General features: G+C 32.7%; 1 protein-coding gene across 1 annotated transcript in view; it reads right to left on the bottom strand.

The window, feature by feature from the left end:
• FBN2 (fibrillin 2) overlaps positions 1–24,262 on the bottom strand; it is a 121,797-nt gene that overhangs the window by 72,862 nt on the left and 24,673 nt on the right. Inside the window, exons 7-18 of the mRNA XM_087957992.1 lie at positions 22,028–22,153; positions 15,901–16,026; positions 13,730–13,882; positions 12,363–12,569; positions 10,552–10,689; positions 8,782–8,901; positions 7,215–7,340; positions 6,745–6,867; positions 5,771–5,893; positions 5,101–5,253; positions 3,201–3,254; positions 2,343–2,468 (exon numbers count right to left, since the gene is read on the bottom strand). Of these exons, the coding sequence (XP_087814118.1) occupies positions 2,343–2,468; positions 3,201–3,254; positions 5,101–5,253; positions 5,771–5,893; positions 6,745–6,867; positions 7,215–7,340; positions 8,782–8,901; positions 10,552–10,689; positions 12,363–12,569; positions 13,730–13,882; positions 15,901–16,026; positions 22,028–22,153 (1,575 nt within the window). The remainder of the gene's footprint in view (positions 1–2,342; positions 2,469–3,200; positions 3,255–5,100; positions 5,254–5,770; positions 5,894–6,744; positions 6,868–7,214; positions 7,341–8,781; positions 8,902–10,551; positions 10,690–12,362; positions 12,570–13,729; positions 13,883–15,900; positions 16,027–22,027; positions 22,154–24,262) is intronic.

Genomic DNA, 24,262 nt, shown 5'->3' with positions numbered 1-24,262 from the left:
TGTGTTCTTCTATGAGCAAGCAATACCTACATCTCATTTTCACATTACTAAGTTTTTCTGTAATACTTGTCTCACTCTAGAATATAACTGTGAAAAGAAAAGTGTACCTTTTAATCTAATTAGTAATGATGTGCAAAGTTAGGGCTAATTTTTCGTATTATATAGTACATATTAACCAAACTAGTTTGTACTGCAGTAGATATTATATAAATACAGAAACTAAACATTTTTTCATGAATAGGGTAAGCTTTCCATTAAATATAGTTGACACTGTTTAATATGCAAATTATTATGATTTATTATAATAATGCAAATTAAAGGTGAATTCTGTTTGCAGAACTAGAAATTCACTGATACAATTTCTTATGCAGCTTCCTGTTCTATATCCTGTGCTGGTGATTTTGGGTAATATATACATAGCTCAATCTTAAAAAAGGTCAGGGCAGAAGAAGTTGAGGATTTCAAAGATAATTCCTCTCTTGAGGAGTCCCTGAGAGCCCCATGAATAAAATGAAGTTTCAAGAACATTGCAGGTGGGCTTTTTAAAAAAAGTCAGAGATGGGTAGTTTAAAAATAATAAAAATAAATAAATAGAAAAATAATATTTAAAAATAACCTGGAACTTTACCATAGTTTAACTTTTCTTCCAATCTGCTATAACATAGCATTACAACCCAATATACTGTATATAGGACAGCCTGAAGACCCTTTTCTATAAAAGATTCTTAGAAAAAATTGAAAGATCTAGCCAGCAACCAGTAAGAGGAATAAACTTATGAAAATTATAAATTTTCCATTTCCTCTGATCCATTGTTAAATCACATTTCCTGCTGCATCTCCTGCTTTTCATAAAGGTTATAAATAAAAGATCTTCAAACTAAATAAATCTTTTATTTCCTATCTATCTATCTATCTTCCCTATCTAAACATAGGATTACTCGTCTGTATTTGCTCCATTTTTTAACATGATAATGTGATTTATAAATAAGTAAATAAGTTCTTCAGTCTATACAGAAATGAATATCTGGAGTCAATTAATTATTTCCCAATAACATGATCATCAACCATTATAGTAAAGTGACACTTCTACATAGCTATGTATCTAAAAAAAACAAGACAAATATAATTGCTATAAACATAAACAAAATGTTTCGATAACAGAACATTATATAAGGCATGATGGACAAAGAAACATCAATAATCAATGTTATACTGATGACAATGTGATACTGATACAACAATGTGCCATCGAGTGACAAGGTAGATACCGAAGTGAATGATAGCCTCTGTGTTTTAGGATCAACTATCCACAATGAAGTAACAAATAGTCAAGAAATACTCTGCAGACTAAAACTTAGTAGAGGAGACACGAAGGCCTTGGAAAATAAATTGATAAATGCTGTGCTGCCTCTACCTTTACAGAATTCAGAATAATGCAAGCAATGGTATCTCCTATAACACTTTGTATAGATGAAAGTTGGATTGTAAAGAAACAGGATAGGAAGAGTTCTAAAGCTTTTCAGTTTGGGTGTTGGGAGAAGACTCCTGAGAATAAAAGGCAAGAAAACGATCATCCCAAAAAATCAACTGAGAATTCTTACTCAAGGCACAAACGATCAGTTTCAAACTACCGTATTACATTTCAGACGCTATCCTTCTAAAAACATGAGGGAGAAATATGACCTCAGTTACTGTGGCAATGGATTAGAATTAAAAGATTTAAAGGACCAGGCTAGGGACAGATTGTCATGAAGATAATAACAGATTGTGATGGAGAAAAACTATCTATATAAGGGCGTAAGAGGTGATATCAATTTGATGGCACGTAATCAAAACTAACAATTATTTTCTGGAATTGAGTGTCTGTGTAAGCCCCTTTTTCGGTCATTAAACATTTACCTGTTCTCTGTTTAAAAAAAGCAATTATTTTCTTAATGCTGTATTTTTATTTTTTATCTATGCTAATAATGGATTGATAAGATGGTTCACTATGATTTTAGATCTCATATTTTATGTATAGGAAATGTATTTATAATACAAAAATCTAATAAATAGCTAAAGTAGCAACATATTTCGTAATTGTCACAAAAATGGCAATGTTTAATGGAATAACTAAAATAAATTACACAAGAAAATGATTTTCCTATAATACTGGAAGGTAAATATTATATGGTTAAATATATATGATATGCAGTTTAAAATTGGTCATAACGGTTATAAGATACATAGTCAATAACTTATTGATATAAGTGAGGATATAGTAGAGGTCACTATTCTTTCTGTGTATCAAAATATTAAGGTATTACAACAGTTTCAGAATGAATATTGTTCATATAACATACCAACACAATTTTGTCCTGAAACATCTGATTCATATCCACTGTTGCAGTTACAACGATAGCTGCCACGTAAGTTTTCACAAACCCCATTAGAGCAAATATCAGGATCTAAAGCACATTCATTTATATCTGCAATAACAATATAATCTGTCAGCGTATATTCTGCAGTACCTTTTATTAAATATTAAGGATATATTATTCATGAAGGTCAGCACAAGTTTATATTCAATATGAACATTAATTGATATTAAAATAAAATATCTTGGTTAGAAATCTAGAGACATATACATTGTTATTTAAAAATGGCATCATCAAAATATCCAACAAAATACAATGTATTTTCTGTATTAAAACAGAATGAACCCAATACTATGTGGTTCTAAAGAAAAGTCTGTATCATTATAACAGTTTGCAAGCATAACAATACAGGTAGTTCTTGACTTATCACTAGTCAACCTTAGTGACCATTCAAAGTTACTATGGATCCCCAAAAGGGTACTTATCATCTGGATTCAAAGTTCTGACAGCCACTCCCACCTATGGTCATGTGATCACATTTTGGGCACTAAGCCACTGGATCACATTTACAGCTGAGTGTAGCATTTTACAACATATTTTCCTGGAAACCAGCATTTACTTTCAGCTTCCAGAAAAAATGTCATTGCACATAATGGGTTTGTGTAATGACCACAGCATTCATTTTACAATTACCACAAAAAAGTTAAAAAAAAAAAAAAAACAGATGCACTCATGTCCACTTAATGGCCAGCACAATTCATGACTGTAATTTGGAGCTCAATTACAGTTATAAGTCAAAGACTACATTTACTTAACATTATTTTCTGTATGTGCATATTTTACCTCTTCCATCCACAGTAATTCCTACTCCTCCACTACAAAGGCCATGGAACTCAGCTTCTCATGAGAAAATAAAAATAGTGAAATACAATATAATTAGAGCAACTATACTAAGTTTTAATATTTTAAAATATTTTATTGAATGAAGATAAATTCTTTGAAAATTCTGCTCTTGTTCATACACACTTCAACATAATTAATTTCATTCACTTATAAATAATATAACTTCAGAAAGACTTCCTAAAACAACGTAATTTGGTTTAATGTTACTATAATTTTCTAAGTAAGATAAATGTCAAATTTATACACATTACTTAGATGGAAACAAACCTTCTTTTTCAATTAGTAGGTTATATCTTAATTTACAATGCAGAATACTATCTTGCTTATCCTCACAGTATTATTGTATGCTATATACTACATCACCTTCACAGATTCTAAAATTCCTAAACAAGTACACTACATTGCAATAGAGCAGTATCTCAACTAACAAATTACCATTGACAAAGTTGGTAAAATATGTTTTTTTTGGAATAAAAACAAGTTGCAAAGTATTGGTTTTATATTCGATATCCTCTATTTTTATATTTATTTGCATGTTACAGAATATGAGCATATAAGCTTTTTGGAACAGAATCCAGCTCAACATTTAGATCTAATTCAATTCAACTGCATTTAATGTTTGGATTAATTTACCGTGTTGCCGGCGTATAAGGCGACTTTTTGCCCTGAAAAGATGCCTCCAATTGGGGGTCGTCTTATATGCCGGGTGTCTATATGCCGGCAAATAGTAATTGGGAAGCACTGCGGCTGCCCGCGGCTGAGGCACTTTGCGCACCGTGAAGCGAATCCCGTGAAGCCGAAAGGAGCAGCTAGCCTTCTCCCAGCTCCCAAGGAAATGAGGCTCGCACCGCCCGAGCTCCGCTGAGGTATCCGGCTGGGGCTGTCAGGAGTTGTTACCGCTGGCGCGGCTCCGCACGGCTCCAGTCCGCGTTGCCTCGGGAAGGGAAAGGCAAAACCAGGAGCCGCTGCTGCCATTGCAAAGCGCCCGCGGCTCTTCCTTTTGCCTTTCCCTTCCCGAGGCAACGGGACTGGAGCCGCGGAGCCGTGCCAGCGGTAACAACTCCTGACAGCCCCAGCCGATACCTCAGCGGAACCCAGCGGTGCGAGCCTTTTCCTTGGGAGCTGGGAGAAGGCTGGCTGCTCCTTCGCTTCACGGATTCAACTCCACAGTACAGAACAAAAGTGCCTCAAAAAAAAAAAAGTGCAAAAGTGGAAGGCGTGCGGAAGAGGGGCGAGTATATAACAAACTATATTTTGAGTGGAAATGTTGGGGGTCGTCTTATACGCCAGGTCGTCTTATACGCCGGCATATACGGTATTATGAATGTCCTGTGCACGTGCACTTTGCTTTCCACATTCTTATTTTGTGCTATCCTGTATATTTTTTTAATTTAGTAAAATTGAATTCAATCCATTCTCAATTTTTCATGCAAAGCATTTTTTTTGCATATAAGCAGTGTGTAATGTTTTCAGCAATTTAAACCTTAAAGGGGAAACAGGGATCTATATTACTACCTATGGTTTAAAGACAAATAATGTTTCATAAGAAAACACGTAAGTATTAAAACTCTCACTGAAAAACAAAGAGATATATTTTGATCTGAAATGGATTTGAAGCACAATTGAAAACAAATGTTCTAGACATATAATACAGTATTTTGGGAAACAGAAAGAAGAAGGCTTTCCCTCTCTCTGTTTGCAATGCTACCAAAAATGGTAGTAAGTTATTCATAATTTTAAAAACCTGCTTTTTAAAAAAATGAACAAGATTTATAATCTATCATTTGTTTACAATTTAGTATTCATGCCAGTTATGAAGTCCAAAATGATATCCCGTTACCTGAATTCTTGGCGGGACATGGGTGGCATGGTTCACCAAAGCCATAGTCTAAATTGGCACAGCAACATTCAGATTTTGTCACTGCTCCAGGAAAAGGGCGTACACATACTCCCTTTTTGATTCCACCATAGCATGTGCTTCGCATATGAGTATCTAAAAAAAGATGGGAAAAACAATACATAAATTAATACTCCATAATGATATAAATAAGCATTCTCATTTTAAAAATGAATCCAATTTTTACACCTAAAATTTATGGATTCATATGAAACCCAAGAATTTCTGTAAAATTCTATACCAGTCAAATATTAACATCTAGCTGTGTTTTAATGTAATTATTGTTTTTAAGTGGGTATTCTATCTATGTTACAAGTTATTTCTTAAGTAGCATACTAAAGTTTATCAATTAATTTCCTGAAGAAAAACATGCTATTTCAGATATGAATGAATCCATGTTCTATTATCTGTAACATTACTTTGTTTTAATCTAAGAAATATTTGTTGCAACAGGTGGTAATATTGAACTGAGCTTGACTAACTAAAAAAAAGTTAAACAAGGCTGGACTCAATTTGCACTTAGATGGTAAACTACAAGTAAATCTCAAGGCTAGACTTGAGATTTTAGGTTAGACCTAAAATGTTTTCTTGGAAAGTGGAAAAAAATACTTACCAACACAAACTCGACCATCAACTCCAACAGCTAGTCCAGGTGGACAATCACAACGAAATGATCCTTCTGTATTAATGCAGTGGCCATTCATGCAAATACCTGGAGTTTTACATTCATCAATATCTATTAGAAAAAGTAAATTGTACATATAATTTAGTACTCCCTGTGTGAACGCCAATAGATCGCATTGCTTAAAAAATCAAGACTCCTGTTAAGTAGATTGTTTGATAAACAATTAATATAGCTTTATCAGTCAATGAATATTTCCCATCATTTAAAAAAATGTTTGCATTCACAATCATATAACCGAGTGGTCCACAACCTTTCTGGCTTCACAAACTGGCAGTGTCAGGAGATTATGGTTTTGCATGTACAACCTAGATCCATTTAAAAATAAAATATTTTCGGCAGCCAAGAGCAAGTCCATATTATCATAAAGGAATGAGAAGTGAATGGAGCCATTTTTCTCTCTTTGTTTTATTTTATGTTTAACCTTAACAACACCATAATGAATGTATTTTATTCATTACCCAAAATAAAAAATAGTGCCATTGATTTTCTACTAAATTTTATCAGTGAGATACAAGTGGTGGAATCCCACAAAGTCCACAAAAAGATTGTCTCTTTGAAATATTCTTTCTTATGTTATAAATGAGTATTATGTGTAACTAATTCTCCATGATTGTTCAAAAACTATTATTGAAAACAAATTGGCTTAACATTATGTGTAGCTCCAGTGATGTATCTGGTTTTAATTCTGCAATTATATTAAAGATTTTAACAACAAAATAATATATCATCCATAGGCATGATATAAATAATAATAAAGATTTCCATAACACTTTCAAATGCAAAAAACACCACAATTAAGAGTCAGGTGGCATAGAAACTTAAATTTAGTATTGTTGTTATATAAGTATAGAACTTTTTATACAAATATTGATCTCATCAAGATAGGTAAAATACATATATACCAGTACAGTAACGTCCATTAGGAGCCAGGACAAACCCAGGTTTACAGATGCACTTGAAACTGCCATCCTCATTGATACACATTCCATTCAAACACATGTTGGTAGTTGTACATTCATCATGATCTGAAAAATAAAGCATTAGAGATTACAATTGAAATAATATATGAAATTCTAAATCCCCAAAGATGTTTTTCTTCTATTCAGAAATATGATTCTTATCTAATGGAAACTTCTGATGCAGAGCAAAAAGGTATACCTTTTTTAAAAAAACTAATTTTCCTCCTTGTGCCAATCCCATTACCCCCACCTCAAAACTTGACAGAATCCAATATAATTTCTTAATCCATAGAGTGCAGGACAATTTGCAAGCTTTTCTCGGGAAATTTGATTTTCCATTAATAGTAAATGTGAGCAATTGTAACTAAAACAAAACCACGCCTAAAAAGTAAAATAAAATAAGAAATGCATACCAACACAGTTTTTCCCATCAGTTGTCAGTTCAAAGCCAGCATTGCAAATGCACTGGAAACTACCATCAGTATTCACACAACGACCATTCTTACAAAGGACACCATTCTGAATACACTCATCAATGTCTGAGAAAAACAAATAAAAGTAAACATTTCAATAACCAGTTATTATTTTATTTGCAAGAGTTTTAAGACTACTTTCTTCATCTATAAATCATGGGAACCTAATTATTTTGTGACTCGAGCCAGATGTGGACAGAGGTGAGAGGTGGAGCAGCAAGGAACAAAATTGATTTAGCTAAGCATAAAATGGATATTTAATATAAAAAAAACATGCTTTAAACCCCTTAAATTTTTTAAATAAATATATTCCGTATGTCCTCCACTTTGTCACTATTTTTAAAACTACAAATTTTAAATCCACTGACCAAAAGTTACTGGCAGATTAAGAAACAGCACAAATATCTTTTTCTAATACAAATAAAATTAACTACAAAACTAAGTTTTGACCCCGGCCAAGGATTAAGACAATCAAGACTCTGTTCTCCACATATAATTTGCCTTTTTTGCCTTAAAAATAATGCTTGGTTCATCGTACACCATTAAATTAGGACTCTTTAATTCATACTGATATTGAGGTCCTAACTTGGATTGCTACATTTCCCCCCAAATCGTTCCCCCTCCCAGTGGAAATAGTAAGTTAGGGGGTATTTTGAACAATTGTTCTTGTCCTGAACAGGAACTTCGGCTGAACCTTGGTGAGTATGAATTTCCCCTCTGGCTATGCAATTTCTGGAATAAACAGATAACCAGATTTAGAACAATTTTTGTTCTAGTAATCATATGCTGGTATTGTATACACACCTATGAAAAATTATATTAATTGCAAATTTCCAGAATTAATCATGACTGACCAAAAAAGAATCTGGATATGCAAACTTACAATGTATTCATTATTTTTCATTATCTAAATGAAGCACTCAAGCAGCCAAGAGGGTTACAGCTTTTCATGTTCAAAGCCTCAGAATATCCTGGATATATCTGAGACCATACTGAAATCTGAGCTCTATTAGTCACCAGAATGCTCTTTATCACCTGAGTTCAATAGAGTTCAATATATTCTAGGAATCAATAGGCCTGTGGACTATAATTTTAATGCTATCATTAGGATCAAAATGGGTCTAGAAGCTTCTTCAGATTTTTTTAGTGCTTTTCTGGCAAACATTAAATTAAAAACTGTATTTGGAAAAAAGGACCATTGAAATCTTGTTAACAGAACCAGTAACTGTTTTATTACAACTGTATGCATGGAATGTTGCTTTATTTTTTTCATGATTCATTCTCAAATGAGATACATATGTGTAAGATCACCTGAGTTAAAGATGATACAATTTGTCAAATTTTGCTTCACTATACCATAAATTTAATTAAATACCTGCAAACATTAACTCATTGTCATGGTTTATTGAACAGACAAAATAATCTTGTTTTCAGAGTTGAATAAGTATCAGACTCAAATCAAATATAAGCATAGATTGAATTGAGATTGCAAATAACATTTCCATACCAATGCAAGCCTGCTTAGTAGGTGTTCTTTGGAAACCTATATGACATTTACAATAATAAGAGCCAGGTGTGTTCACACAGTCTCCATTAGAGCATGGATTTGATATACACTCATCAACATCTGTTGGAATCAGAAAAGAATGCTATCAAATTTCATAATTTATACATACTAGTTTTTTTGAATAAAATACAGCATTTCATAAACAAATACAATTAGCTTACATAAATCACAAGCTAATTCAACTCACCATTTTTAAAATATAAGAAATCACAATTCTCTAACTAAAAGAAACCTAATAGAAAGTATAAATTTGCTTTTTACAAAATAGAAAATAATATTTAATTCCATGCAAATAAAATCTTCAAAAAGGAAATATAGACCTTTTTATACAACTAATTATTAACATTATTACATTCTCATTTTTTTGTTTTGACTCTAATAATCTTATTATACAGATTTAAATATACTGAGTTTTTAAAATATGATTAACAACACAAAATACAGTATCACAGAAGTACAATAACATTAAAGTATTCCCTAGTCATAGGTCCTTATTCTATAAGGAATCTATTGCTGAAGTAATTGTGAGCTGCACTGTGCTTGCAGACACTTCCTTACATTACTGTCATGTTTACTGTTCTACTTGACTTTTAAAAATTAAGCTGCTTCATTTTTTTTTAAAGTAAATGAAGTAACTAGCATTCTGCAGAGCAAACTGCAATTATTAGAGAATCCAGCACTTTTTTCCCCCAACAGTATTTTTGCCAAGAAGCACTATGGAACAAAAAATAATGGCTCCTTAGATATTCTTTGAAAGTAAAGATTACATGTGACTAGCCCAATGCTTTGTTTGGCAATGTGCCCATTTCTAAATTTCTAAAGTATGCTTAGAAAAAAATAGTATGTGTGCTAAGTCCAAAAAGGGGCATACTATATGTATAGTACTTTATCCCTGAATTTGACAGAAAGAATATTTTCTTTCTATTCAAATCAATGAATACAGAATAAGATCAAACCTTGTGTCGTTTAAGTAAAAAAACAAACCTACCCAGACAAAATTGTATAAAATCACATTATGTTTTGACATCTTTTTAATTTCCCAACCATACTACTCAAACTACCCTATGATTGTTCAGTGTTTTCTAAACACTTTCCTCCCAAGTACTCTCTTTAATATTTTAACTTAAATGGGAATTTATTACAAAATATGTTTTTTGTTTTGTCCACAAAAGCCAGTTATTTCAGAATAATTTCTATGGAGCTTTATAAATGAATTCATAAATATGTAGTTGAAAATTTGGAGCTGATAACTGAAGTATGTATTAGAAGTTGATTCTGAGCATATTCTAATAGTTCACTATATACTTCCTATATGAATTTGTTCAAGCATTTGACTACCTAGATATTGCAAAGGCTTTCCTGACATTTTTCTCTCAAAGGTCTTGAGAAGCAAAGGGCTAGAGAAGATCTTTATATTCTAATTATTTTTACCTAGCAATTATGTTATTAATTTATATACATTTTGTAAAAAAACATCTCCAACAGAAAACATTTCCTTTGATAGATATGTCTTTTAAAGGCTTTATGTTGGTTAAATCATTTTATTGTTATCAGTTCATCTAAAACATATCAATCTACATTTCAGATAGATCAGAGCTTGCAAAAATGCACTATAATCAGAGACATGGCATTTCTAAAAATCTGATTTTTAAAGAAGGATATACTAAGATATATAATAAGAAAAAAGGTGAAATTGGAAATTGTACTCACCAGTACAGTCTCCATTGGCATCCTGCTTATATCCCATATTGCATTCACACCGGTAACTGGAAATTGTTGGAATGCAACGCCCATTTAAGCATAAATTTGGATGGTGTCTACAGATATCTATTGTCTGATTGAGTATTGCTATAAAAAGACGTGAGATAAGAAGTTTGGATTATTATCTCTAAAGTTCTTTTTTTAAAAAAATACTTTTTAAAATATTAAATAAAAATATATATTGTATTATTAGGTGACTTAAGGTTCTCTGAAGTCAACTCTTTTGACTTCAGTGGAATCTATCTTAGAATGGAATGGAGGAAAATGCTGGAAACATTTCAAATTTAACATGACCAGAAAACAAGGATTTCAAACAGCTCAGCCAAGGTAAGGGCTTATTACTTATTTCAGAAGTTCTTTTTGATGGAGATAGGATTTCCTTGTGAAAGAAAGTGGTATTCTCACAATAGAGAATTCCATTTTAAAGGAGGCTTCATGTTAAGGAGGTTCCTTTTTCCTTAAAAATTGAGATTCCCAAAGGATTGCAAGAACAACACATACTTGCAGAATTAACAGGAGGCTATCACAAAGCTGCCTCTGTAGGAAAGCTGAGTTTCACATCTGCTGGGCGCCTTCTCAGAAGTTGCAAAAAAAGAAAGATCAGTTGAGTGCTGCTGGGTCCTGGAACTAGCTGAAGAACAGGCCAAGTCCTGCAAAGCCCTAGGTGGCTGAGTGGTTGATTAGGAAACAAGCCCTAGGCCTACAAGCTTCAACACCCTAACATACATTGGTACCCTCTGCAACTTGAGGCTTTCTGAGTAGCTAGCTTGGGAGCAGGGAAAAGGTCTGCAGAAATCCAATTGGCCAGAATGGGTGAGGGAGATAGATGGAGACAGCTCTGCAACATACCTGCAGGCAGTCAAAAGGGCGAATGACAACAGGGGCACTGCGGTGGGCATAAGTTTGAAACCAGATTGTAAGTAGGTTGGGGGTAGCTATCCCAACTTTGGTCACTAAGTGATTGGTTGCACATATGTAATTTTCTTATTGGTTTTTGCTTGGTTACTTAATTTAAGTAACCCCCTTAATTTTAGCAGAATTGCAGATTTCTCTCACATAACATTGAGATTCATCATTTTTCATTCCTTACATATACTTGGTTGTACCGCAGTAAAGAAATCTAGAGTTTGGGAAATCGAAATCAGGTTCCAGTGGCATCCACCAGTGGGGACTGATGAAAGCAGCATCACAACATTGCAGTGCAAGAGTTTTCCCAGATGCCCAAAAGAGGTACATCTTTCATTGCGATACTTCTTTCATTAATCTAAAGCATCATCATTAATCTAGAGCAGCTAGAGAGTGTGGATGTCACTGCCAGGTTGTATTCTTTATCAGGAAGAAAATGGAAAGAGAGCCCATAATGCATGAGAACATGGAAAGGCCAAATGTAGATCAATTAATGTTTTTATCAAACATTACTTAGAATATATAATAAATTTGAAATTTTATGTGATTGAATTAGTCATTGGTTGTGGGTATAGGCTAAAAATGTAAGAAGATTTTTTTTAAAAAAAATGAGGACTCATAATTCTGCACATATTGAATGTCTCATAAATTAATTGGAGTATGCTGGGAATATAAAGAAACTTGAGAAGCAGTGGAAGAACTAAAAAAATCAAGTTTATATTGTTAGCAATATTTCATTGATAAAACAGACATTTAAAAACCCTATTAGTTTTAACTATGAAGTAGAAAAGGAGGTTTACAAATGTTTACTGCAAGAGCCTTCAGTTTTATAATTATGCAATCAAGCAACTTACTCAGTCCCGTAATAATGGGGCCATTTCCTGTGGGACCTTGGCCACCGGTCCCTATTCCAGTTCCATGTACACCTGGGGAAAACCCATTTCCACCAGGAATAGGGATGAATCCTGTTCCTCCTGGGCCAAAGCCATTTCCTCCTGTGCCACCAGGCCTGGAACCACCTATAACAGAAATGCCATCTATGCAAAGCCCACGATATTCATCTACAAAAAAAATAAAAATAACATTTATAATCATATTTTTCCAAAAGATGCACATATGAGCACGTATCTTTCAAAAGATATAAACAGACATCAATTCACTGATTTGAAAAATGGCATTTCAAGGTAAATTTTATTATTCATCATATACAAAAACAAGTAACTATTGAGTAGATCTAGTATAAAATTACAATACATTTTATTAATTCACAATTTAGTTCTCTAATTCATTATATGATAAATATTGGTGATAACTGTGAACATTTAGATAAAATTTAAGTCATCTCCAATATAATCACGCTCTTAATAAAACATTTCTCAGGAAATGATGTAGGCTTTTAATAAGGAAAATATCATTAAAAGTAAATGGAATAATCAAAATAAACAATCAAAGCAAGTACAAATCTGCATAATAGATGTAGATAATAGAGGCAACATTAAAATGAAGAATAACTCTGAATTATTTTCCACTTCAATATTCTCTATCAGCCACGACAAATGTTGTTGTCCTACTCAGCCAAATCAATAAGTTACTAACTGAAGATGTGGTATTTCAATTATTTTAAAGGAAAAAAGGACTTCTATATAGAACGGGGTGGCAAACTCATGTCATCACAGCGTCATCACATGATATATCAGGACTTTTCCCCCCTTTGTTAAACCAGGCGCGGGTGTGGCCAATGCGTGATGCATCTGGCCCGTGGGCCGGGATTTTGACAGCCCTGATATAGAACAACTCTAACATATAAAGTGCAATATAGGAAATTATCGTTTTTCTATGCAGACAAGCAGCTCATATAAATAAATTTTCTTGCTGCTTTTTTATTTCAGAAATATTCTGTTGGTTGAAGCTTTCTGTATGTAACCTCACCCTTCGAAGATCCAACAGAATGAAGATATAAAACATAGTTATCAGTTAAATTTAACAATGTAATTAAATGAAAGTTGCTTCATTAAATCCAAATAAATAATAATTCCTTCAAATAAATTTTGTTTTGAAGAATTATTTCAAATAACAAGAGGAAAAAAACTGGCTCAATCAATAACAAATCAGAAGCAGTGAGGCTTAATTTGATAAATACTTTAAAGTAAGCCTTTGCATTGTTTCAGGATTGATATTAAAATGAGTTTTTCTAGTAATTTTAACATGCTAAGATATTTACCAGAGCCTCTAACAGGACACATTTCTGGAATGGAACCAAGAGCCCAACACTGCCCAGATTCACAGCAGCACTGCATCTTGGTAAACCTGCCTGGAAGTTCTTGTGCACAGCGACCATTCAGCAGACTGGAGAAACAAGTACCTGCTCTTTGATCTGGATATTAATTTCAAAAAATTATTAATGGAGCACTTAGTAAAAACATTTTCTTAACTATTATAAATATAATCAGTGAAACATGCAACACTACCATCTGCAATTTGTGACTGCCATTGTGATGAATTATAGCTAAGAACATTTGGGAAGGCACAGACAAAAAAAGGCAAAAGTATGCAAATAAATTTATATCTATACCACAAATCAGTCACATGAGTCCGTACTAGGCACTACTTCAGACTTTTCCTTTTTCACTGCAACTCACAATGGGAAGAAGAAATGATTTATTTATTTAGTTATAGCACTTATATAGCCACCCATTTCTAATGAAGTGACCCTAAGTGATATAAAAAAGTCATCTATAAATACAAATCCTCCCCTTTTTTTCTCAAAAACCCCAACACAGTACTTTAAAAACTAACTGGAACCATAAAATGTATTTATTTATTTTTAAAATTTATACAGCTATCCATCTCCCAAAACAAGCAACTTTGGGCAGTGTACAATAAAGTTAAAAAAAAACCAATTGTTCACAAATAATAATAATTATTATTAAAAACATTAAAAACTAATGATGACTAATTGAAATGATGACTAGACTAAAATATGCTACAACTATTGGGATGTCAACCATCTGGATTCAAAGACATGGGGAAATTACTGTAAGCTGTCAAAAGAACCCAGTGTTAGCTGGGGAATTCTGGAAGTTGAAGTCAGGGAAGTTAAAGTTGTCAAGGTGAGAAATAATAAAATAGCAATTTACAAATTAGCCACATTTTATAAATTACTGATTTGTGGAAAGTGTCATAGGTTTAAATTGGCAAGTCTTGTAGGGAAAATGAGTCTGGTCAACATGTGTATGCCTGGAATAAAAAAAGTCATCACTTTTTACCCCATCGCCTTTAATTAATTGATTCTTCACCCAATACACAAATACAATACACCCAATCCTCTTCTGCCTTATTTAGATCCTAATTTAATTTGAATTTTCTAAATGAAAATCAATGATGGATGAGGCAGGTGCTATAGACTTATTTTCAACCAAGAAAACTATTTAAAGAATAACATATTCAGATCAATCTTTAAAGAGACATATGAATTTATCTCCATAATGATTTTAACATTAATTACATTTAATTATCTTTTTGTAATTTGCACGGTAATCTACTTTTATTTTGTACATCTTTTATTGACTTAGATTATCAGGTTTATCAAATGGATGTTTTCAGGAATCTTGTGGCTAGAAATTAACTTGGGGTTGTAAATTTGCTACTTTGCATTTGTATCTAGGAGATCACTTGGATGAATTAGCAGGCATCTATAACAGAAGGTCTGTGGCACCCTTCCATAAGGTTTCTGTACATAGAAATTTCCTTGGGATAAATCATTTAACTGTTCTAGGCTCCCATGATGAATATGCGGCCAGAAAGTATATCTTTATTGTTCAGCAGAAATGACAACCATATACAGTAAGATAGATTTCACAGTTTCCGAGAAATAGTACAATAGAATAGTGCCCAGAATTTACTCTCAGAGATTTACTCTCTTGAAGAACTATGCCCCCCCTTTCAGAAGAAAAGCTTTGGATTTCTTCTCTTAGTCTCCACGCTGTCTATTTATGATGGATACTTGTTTACATTCATGGAATTTTCCTTTTAGTGCGGAAAATATCAGCAAGTGATACTGAAGTTTTTGAGCTATTAAGCTATTGAGCTTGATACCTAGCATATCCGCTGCTGAGTTGGTTTTCTGATACAGGATAAAGAGTACAAAATTATATCTTACAAAAAAGTGTAGAAACAAGGTAAAAGTGCGTAAGACCATAACGTTTTCTCTTCCCAAAATAATTGGGAACATAATACTGCATACCATCTGATATAATGTTCTCTGAACAAGATGTTCAGAATCAAGTAATTTCAACTGCAGAATAGGGCAAAGATTAGAAAGTTACTTCAGAGACTAGTTACAAATAAAATGAACATAAAGAAAAATCCACAGAAAAGGGTATGGTAACTTACCAATGCAACGAGAGCCATCTGTGGATGTCACAAAGCCACGTGGACAAAGACAAATATAACTTCCAACAGTATTGGAACATTCACCAGCATCACAGATTCCTGGGATGAGGCTGCATTCATTAATATCTACAGATTTAAACAAAAGAATGATTCTCCACAAAATAGAATTATTCTAAAGATATTTTAACATTATTAAATATGATATCCGTGATTACACTGTCTTGGACTCTATATGCAAGCTGGAATTCTGATTATTTGATATGTATATCTACAAATATTAAACTCTCCTGCACTTTTATATCTGATTTCCAGAACTAATATTACCAGGCATATTTAAAAAGATAGCAAGTAATGGGCCATACTCAACAGAGTATAGGAAATCCTATGCAATTTGTGATCAGCAACTGTTACAAAATGTCCTTATACTATAGAAAATGTATATAGAAAAAAGCTAAACTGCGTGCGGGGGGAGATAAGACATCTCTTTAACATAAAATGTATATTAAATCTCATCAACAAAAATGCATCTTCTATGCAAAAATCCTTCACTGATACAAAATATCTATTTGTAACAGAAGATAGGCATGGGGGGGGAGTCTGTCTTTTGTTACAACTACAACTAAAAACACAGTGTTTTGTTTCTTTTAAAAAAAATATTAAAAAAGAAAACATTTAAAAACAGTGAACATGGTGTAATCATCCTGACATATCTATCTGTCATACATAACTATTTCAGGTGACAAATACATATTTACATAGTATATACATGTATATATTCCAACAATTCTCTATATTCCTAATCTATTATCTTAACATCTTTATCTCATTTTAGTTTTGATTTTAAGTCTTCCTTTTTCCCAACCAATGGTAAAATTTATCCCATACTTTATAATATTCAGTCTTGTCTTTATTTTTTAATTCCAATGTTAGTTTATCCATTTCTGCACATGTCCATATCTTTTTAATTATCTCCACTTCGTCTGGAATTTCCTTAAGTTTCCAGTTTTGAGCACAACTAATCTTGCAGCTGTAATCACGTGTGTTATTAGATACATCATTATTGTACCTCTCTATGTTAATTCCCAATAAAAAGAGTTCTGGTTTATATTCAAGCTTGATTTCACCTATTTCCTCTAACCAACTCTGAATTTTGTGCCAAAAATCCTGGGCTTTCCTACAAGTCAACCATATATGATGATATGATCCATTTTCCTGGGAGCATTTCCAACAAATAGGAGATAAATTTGGATACATTTTAGCTAATTTTATTGGAGGGATGTGCTACCTATAAAACATTTTGTATAAATTTTCTTTATACGATCTGGCCAATGTTATTTTTTTATTTCTTTCCCATAGAACTTGCCATTTGTCCAAATTAATATGTCCAATATCCTTCGCCCATGCCAACATCGTTTCTTTTACTTGTTCCTCCTCTAATTTATATTCCAATAGAACTCTATAAATTTTCCTTATCAATTTATCATCTGCTCTCAGTAGTATTTCATCTAATTTCGTTTTTTGTCTGCTAATTCCCTGAACTTTCATGTCTTTTCTATATCGTGATTGGACTTGTAGGTAAGCCCACCATTCCCAATCCACTCCTTGCTCTTTCAATTCTTGCCTTGATTTGAATTCTCCTGTCTCATTTAGAATATCTTCATATGTAATAATTTTTCCTCGGTGAAGCAAATTTGGATGCATTAAGGCTTCCAGTATGGATATCCATATTGGTGCTTCTATATATATTTGTTATTTTATTTATTCCATATCAATAGTAATGCCTGCCTGATCTTATGTCTTTGAACACAGTGTTTTGTTTCATTAGCCAGGTGTAAAAACAACGTGGCTGCAATTTTCAAAAGACAAGGAGGCGTAATTCAGGCAAGAGGGTCAAAACACTATAGCTTTCTTCAAAATAATGCCTTAAATTTATTTATATTTTTGGTCCTCTATATTTTAAAATATTTTTAGACTACAGAAATCCCACATATACATATCAAAAAGACTTATAGAAAAAATTTGAAGCATCTTATAGTTCCGTTTTCGGCCTCCACGCACCCTGTTGTTGGCCTGTTCCGATCCCACGCTGCCTGAAACTAGCCAAAAATGATGGGGCAGCGAGGTCTCAAGCCAGGCACGTGAAGGTTGAAAAGCGGAATGTGGAGGCTGAAAATGGAGCAACAATAGGCGATAGCGATCCCTGGAACTGAAACAGCTGATCATTGGCGGGAGGCTGATCCAACGACAATCCAGCTGCTTGTGCCTTATTATGCTGTGCTGAAGCTGACAAGGTTGTTGCTGTTTGCTGCAAGGAAGCAAAATGCTGGGAGTCAGAGACAGATTTTTTTCTTGTTTTCCTCCCCAAAAGCTAGGTGTCTTATAATTTGAAGCATCTTATAGTTCCAAAGCAAATTCATAATTTAAACAAATGTAGTGTATACATGCATGGTTGAACCACTGACCTAGATGATGGAAGGAAACATTAAGCAGTTGTAGGATTTGGAAACAAAGCTGGGGAAAAAATATTTAAGTTTCTGTAGTACAAACTGCTTATATTTCCTTCTTCAAGAAGTACGTACAATTACTATTGAATAAATGAAGTGATTCCATTAGAGTAAAAGTATAGAGTCTTGTCCTCTATCTCAACTTTACTCTTAAGATAATATTTCTATTATTTTGTTCCTTTAAAAATGAGAAAAATCATATATAGTTAGCCAGTAACTTAACATGTAAAGTAGAGTTCAGGAGGGATATTTATTTATTTAACAGTATTTTTGAACAATCACATAGTACTAAATGCACTTAAGAACTTTAAACTTTAATTAGGAAATAGAAATTGTAATCTGTAATAAAAATACAATAAATAAAATAACAAACATCTACATATCAAAATTAGTAAGGAAAATTTCTTAAAAATAGTGTTCATACATTTAACATTGTTTAATAAAAAAATTAAACTCATTATAAAATGAATTATGAATTATGCAGAAAAGAATCTTGTCCCATATTCCCATAAATCTAGTCTTCTTGATGGCAGAATGCATAGAATGAGCAATACAGATCTTATTCAAGGCAGATTCATACGGAAGTTTGTTTCTACAGTTAATAATGCATAAAAATAAAAGTTGAATTATAAATATGTAGAAGTCATGTTTAAAAAAACTTCTGACAAACATGTCTTAGTAGATGCAGCTTTTAAAATTTTACACTTCTCTCTTTCAAAGGTTGCAATATTCACTTAAAATGTGTGATGTAGAAGTAATGAATCCATTAGCTACACTAGAATGGCCCCTAGTATGATTTTTTTTTATCATCTATACAATACCTCCAAAGTAAATGTATATGGAACTATTTATTAAAGATTAACAAGGAAAACATAGTGGTGTCATTGTTCTAAGTCCTAACAAGACCGGGGATGTAAGAACTGATGTTTAAAGATCAGGCATCAAAAACAGGAGTAGACACATCTATAAAACTGATTGCCATTTCCCAGCTATGGAATAAGTTAATAAAAAGCCAGTCTGCCAGGAAAAAATAGTTTTCCTCTTTGTAAAGGGGGAAATAAAGGAATATAAGTAAGAATGATCTATTTGCTCAAATACTTTCACTGAATAAATATCTAACTATAAGTAATAAGTATCTAGTAAATAGTTCCAGAAATATACCAGAACAATTTTGTAGACACATACAAATGAATAAATGTTCTTTTTTATTATTAGTAGAATTGGTATTATTAATAAAGCACTTTAAACTATATGTTATCGTGTTTGGAAGCTTTTAAAAAGTCTATTCTTATAGTTCTATGCATTAATAAAACCAGAAAAAGAGCCACCCAACATTCTGAACTTGGTTGTCCCTAGAACTGTGTACTAACAATTCATAAGGAAAGTCCAAAAGTTTGGAAACCATTACTGGTAAAGGTCTATGGAAATTCTCAGTCACTCAGGTCTTGGTTGTCACCAGGATTACTGGTGAAGATTAGACTGAACTACAAAACAAGGATTACCCTTCCATCATTATAATCAATATTTTTAGATTAACTGAAATTAATGGATACTTTGTGGTAGAGTGCTGTTCCTCGTTGTTCAACAATTATTGAACTCCTTAATCTGGGAAGAGGAGTATTTCTCTTTAATAATTTTGGGCATTAACAATAAGAAATGAAATGCTGTGTTCCAGAATAATATCTCCCACACTTTTCATCTCAAATCAAATCACAATAACTCAAAAAGTCTCAGTGAATGAATAGGTGGCTATAGGGGAGAGGAGGGAACAAGTTCCCAGGACAAACAGCTCCACGTGCCTTCTCCGACCTGTGTCACACCCCACACACATTCCCTGACCCATGTAGTAGTTTTGCATCACCCCACATACCCTCCCTGACTAGCACTACCTCACAAACACTTGCCCCAAGCCAAGAGACAAATGAGGTGGCAAGCAGCTCCAGAACGTCATGGTTCTTGTGGGAACTTCATGGGAAGTTTGAGCAAACACCATCAAGCATCCATTATCCAGCTGTTTTATCTCCCAAACTCAGCCTGCACTAGCAAGCAAATCAAGTACCAGCAAACATTCATTCACCCAGCTGTATTCTCTCCCAACTCCCCACACCAACCTTTTTCACCCAGGGCTTTCCTGCCTTTTCTGTGTCCTATTCAGACCTAGTTTCTCCAGCAAATGCTTAAAGCTGCATCGTCTTCAAACTCCCCACCCCATTTCCAAAGTGGCTAAAATTACTGTGCAGTCTTTGAAAACTTTCCAAAGACAGTGCAGCTTATGAACATTCCAGTTTGACATGGTCAAGACAGTCAAAGGACTTTATATAAATAATAACAGTTTTATAGAACTGAAAGAAAATTATATAGATTTAAGTTGAAACTATGAAGCAAATTCTGAATGCTTTTTGCATATGATGATTTTATAGCTATTTTTAAAGCTAACAAAACTTTTCATTATTATTAGAAGTAGGATATACTAAAATCAATTGAAGTTGTATCTGAATAATACTGGAAAGATAAATTCACCCTCAGATCACATAATAGATTGAAGATTTGACCTCACTTGAAATTTATAAATAAAATGCTTATAGAGGTAATGTATGAACAGTTATATAGTCACTGCTTAACTGAAATGTTGTGTAAAACTCTGTTTAAATATATAACACATGTCAAGTCTTTCATCTGTATTTATGTACGTGTATGTGTGTATGTATGTGTGTATGTTCAAATACATATGCACATACACATACACACATAAACATATATGTGTGTATTCTATTTAATTAAAGACAATAACAAATTGTCTTTAATTAAAAGTACATGGAATGTAAGATAAGAGACTATTAACAAACCTTTAAGGCTCTATAGTTTTCCTTCAATACTACTACATAAGTAGTAACTAAATAAAAAGCTTTCAGTAATAAAAATGAAAATATACAATTGCATACAATTACAGAAATACGATAGACTTTGTCCTTGTAGGAACTAACTTATAGTAAAAGTGTTTTTTAAAGGAATTTTAGTTAGCAAACTTTAATAATAATACTTATTCAGATTATTGATAGAAAAAAATTTTTAAGCATGCTAAAACTTAACTGCAGGCCTCCCACTTAAGAAATATGGATCATTAATGTCAAAGTCATATGTTAAATCTGGCATGTTGCCTAGGAATGGCCTATAAGACTTTTGCCCCTTTGCAATATTTGAACTGGCTTTATGCTCGTATCAGGAAAGGAAGGGAGTAGACAGGATATTTGCCAGTGAGATCATTTATGTTAAGGAAAAAATAAATATTCATCTATTGACTGAATATTTATCTCACTCTTCTCTCCCTCTCTGAAAATAGGAAATCCATGTAAAACTATATTTTTTAACCTTAGTCTCAATTATGTCAATGTTATATTTTCAAATTTGTATTTTTAAGCAAATTGCATTTTTGTTTGAAGAGTGTAATATGCATTATTAAAAAGACTTTAAAAGTTGTTTATTGTTTTTATTTACTATTAGGAATCCCACAATTGCTATTTGGGGTCATTCCAAATAACATGAAAATTGCAGGATTTCCAGTGTCTGTGCTTTCAAAGGGAAGTATATACCAACTACTGTATATTTTAAGTCATTATACTTACCTTCACACTTTTGAGTTGCTTCATTCTGTTTATGACCAGCAGGGCATTTGCATTCATATGATCCGACTGTATTGATGCAAGTTCCCCCCTGACAGATTCCAGGAATAGCCTGACATTCATCTATATCTGTAAATTAAGTAAGATAAACTCTAAAAAATTATCTTCCATTGTTCTTCAAAATAAGTCTTATTTGACTGCAAGACTTTCCAGATAGAGGATTTTTCTGTTGGTAACAATTAGAATACAAAACTCATACATAAATTTATTCAAAGTTCAATGGAAAATTTCTCCCTTTTTATGATCCTGTAATCTCTAAATTGGGGTATAGAGTTCAGGCAACTGGATGGAGCTAAACATTTACTGGCCAGATGACCTTCCTGACACCATGCAGTTTGCAGCAGATATTTTTTCTTTGTGCCCTAGGAGAGAAACATCTGCTGCTACCTAGGGTTGATCTCTCAATCTTCCAAGTAGGAGGCAAGCATCTTCATCACTAGGCCACCATGCCACCCAAGTTCTAAGATTACTCTAAATCTTAGAAAAAATGCTCTTGCGAGGTTTTTTTTTTGTTTTACAACATGCTATTTGTTTTAAATTTCTGTGCACGTGTATCCTAAAATGTACATTTAAATGGTTCCAATTCACTTTCCCTCAGTTACTGTACTTTAATATTAAAGTAAACAAACTTATATAAAATAATAATATAGAAATATTTTCAGAGATCCAACAATCTAAAAGAATGTACACTGTGAATAAAAAAAGTTGAATATCAAGCTTTAGTTTTTAGAATAATTACAGGAAATGTTCATGTTTTACTGAATTTATTTAAAATACTTTAGCCTTCATTATGTATCATTTAGATTAAAACTGAGATAAAGCCATGTTCATATCCTGTTTTCTCAAGGCTTACCATTTTAATACATTTCCATTTTGGTGCACAATCTAGGCTGTTTAATATGCTTCAGAGTAGATTAATAAAATTAATATACTTTCTAAGAAGAGAATTTTACACATGGAAGTGGTCTACAACAGAATTATCTGAAAAAGCTCACTAGCTCTTCAATTAGTGAGTTAGTAGTTACAACAGTAATGACTTGATAAACATTGTCTTTACCACAGAATATCTGGAAATATTGCTACCAAGGTTTTTAGAATTGTAATTGGTAATGTAATAATTAACAATCATCGAGCACCTATGAACAAACCCCATTTTACTCTATTGTGCCTGAAAAATGAATAGTTTCATTTCTTGTGCATCTTGTCAAAGTTGATATAATGGTGCAGTGTGCTAGGATCAATGACATTTGGACCATTATTTACTTGAATTCCTTTCAGTTGTTCTAACTAGAAACAAGATTAAATCACGAGCAAATTTCTATGATTTCAAACATGCAAACATGCTTGTTTATCAATCAAAAACTAACAATTTACGTGTATCAATAAACCATTTCAATATTACCAATAACCTTTCCATTTCTTAAATTATGTTCTCTTTTGGGCTCGTGCTTCAATGGACACTTAATACGTTTAGTTACTGAGTATAAGTACATTCTTTATCTGCTTCTGTTATTGTTCAATTTAGCCAAGTGTGTCAGGAAAGCACTAGCTAGTACTAACAATTTACAGATGTTTTTGAGCAGCAAATTAATGTGCAAACAGCAATATATGAATTCTCTAGTGACAATTACTTTACAAAGAAGTCTCTGTCTGACTCCCTCACAAGAAGCCGTTTCACCATTTAATGAAATGAAATAATTAAGTAATTAAAATGAATTCTTGTACGTATAGCCTTGAAACAGAGATGAGCATCGCCCCCTATAGTTAGCAACGATTAACTGAGTAAAATCTGCAAGGACCCCTTATATTCACAGGAAACAAAAATATGCTGTGAGATAAACATATTTTTGCATTGAAGAAATGTTAATGATTCTCAGTCTATGACCAAATTATAAAAATAAAAAATGTTTTCTAAATAAGGAAAGGCAAGTGAGCTGCATTATGTTAAGACTGATCTACTGAAAAGAAATCAAGATTTTTAAAAAAAAATAGTTTTCCTATATTATGACCTGAAGTTAGAAAATACCTTACTAGACATGGAGATAAACTAGGGCTGAAGTATATCTGCATATATCAGATAGACTTATAGAATGATATATTCACAATAGCTGTGACAGAAAAGCATTACTAGAAAATATAAATGGATAAATATAAATGGAATTCCCCTTGTATAGTTAT

Source organism: Notechis scutatus, chromosome 2 (assembly GCF_049901735.1).
Source record: "Notechis scutatus isolate UNSWTSFEM ecotype Mainland chromosome 2, rNotScu1.2, whole genome shotgun sequence".
Taxonomy (NCBI): Eukaryota; Metazoa; Chordata; class Lepidosauria; order Squamata; family Elapidae; genus Notechis; species Notechis scutatus.
The sequence above is the reverse complement of the archived record's forward strand: the minus strand, read 5'-3'. Positions and strand labels throughout refer to the sequence as shown.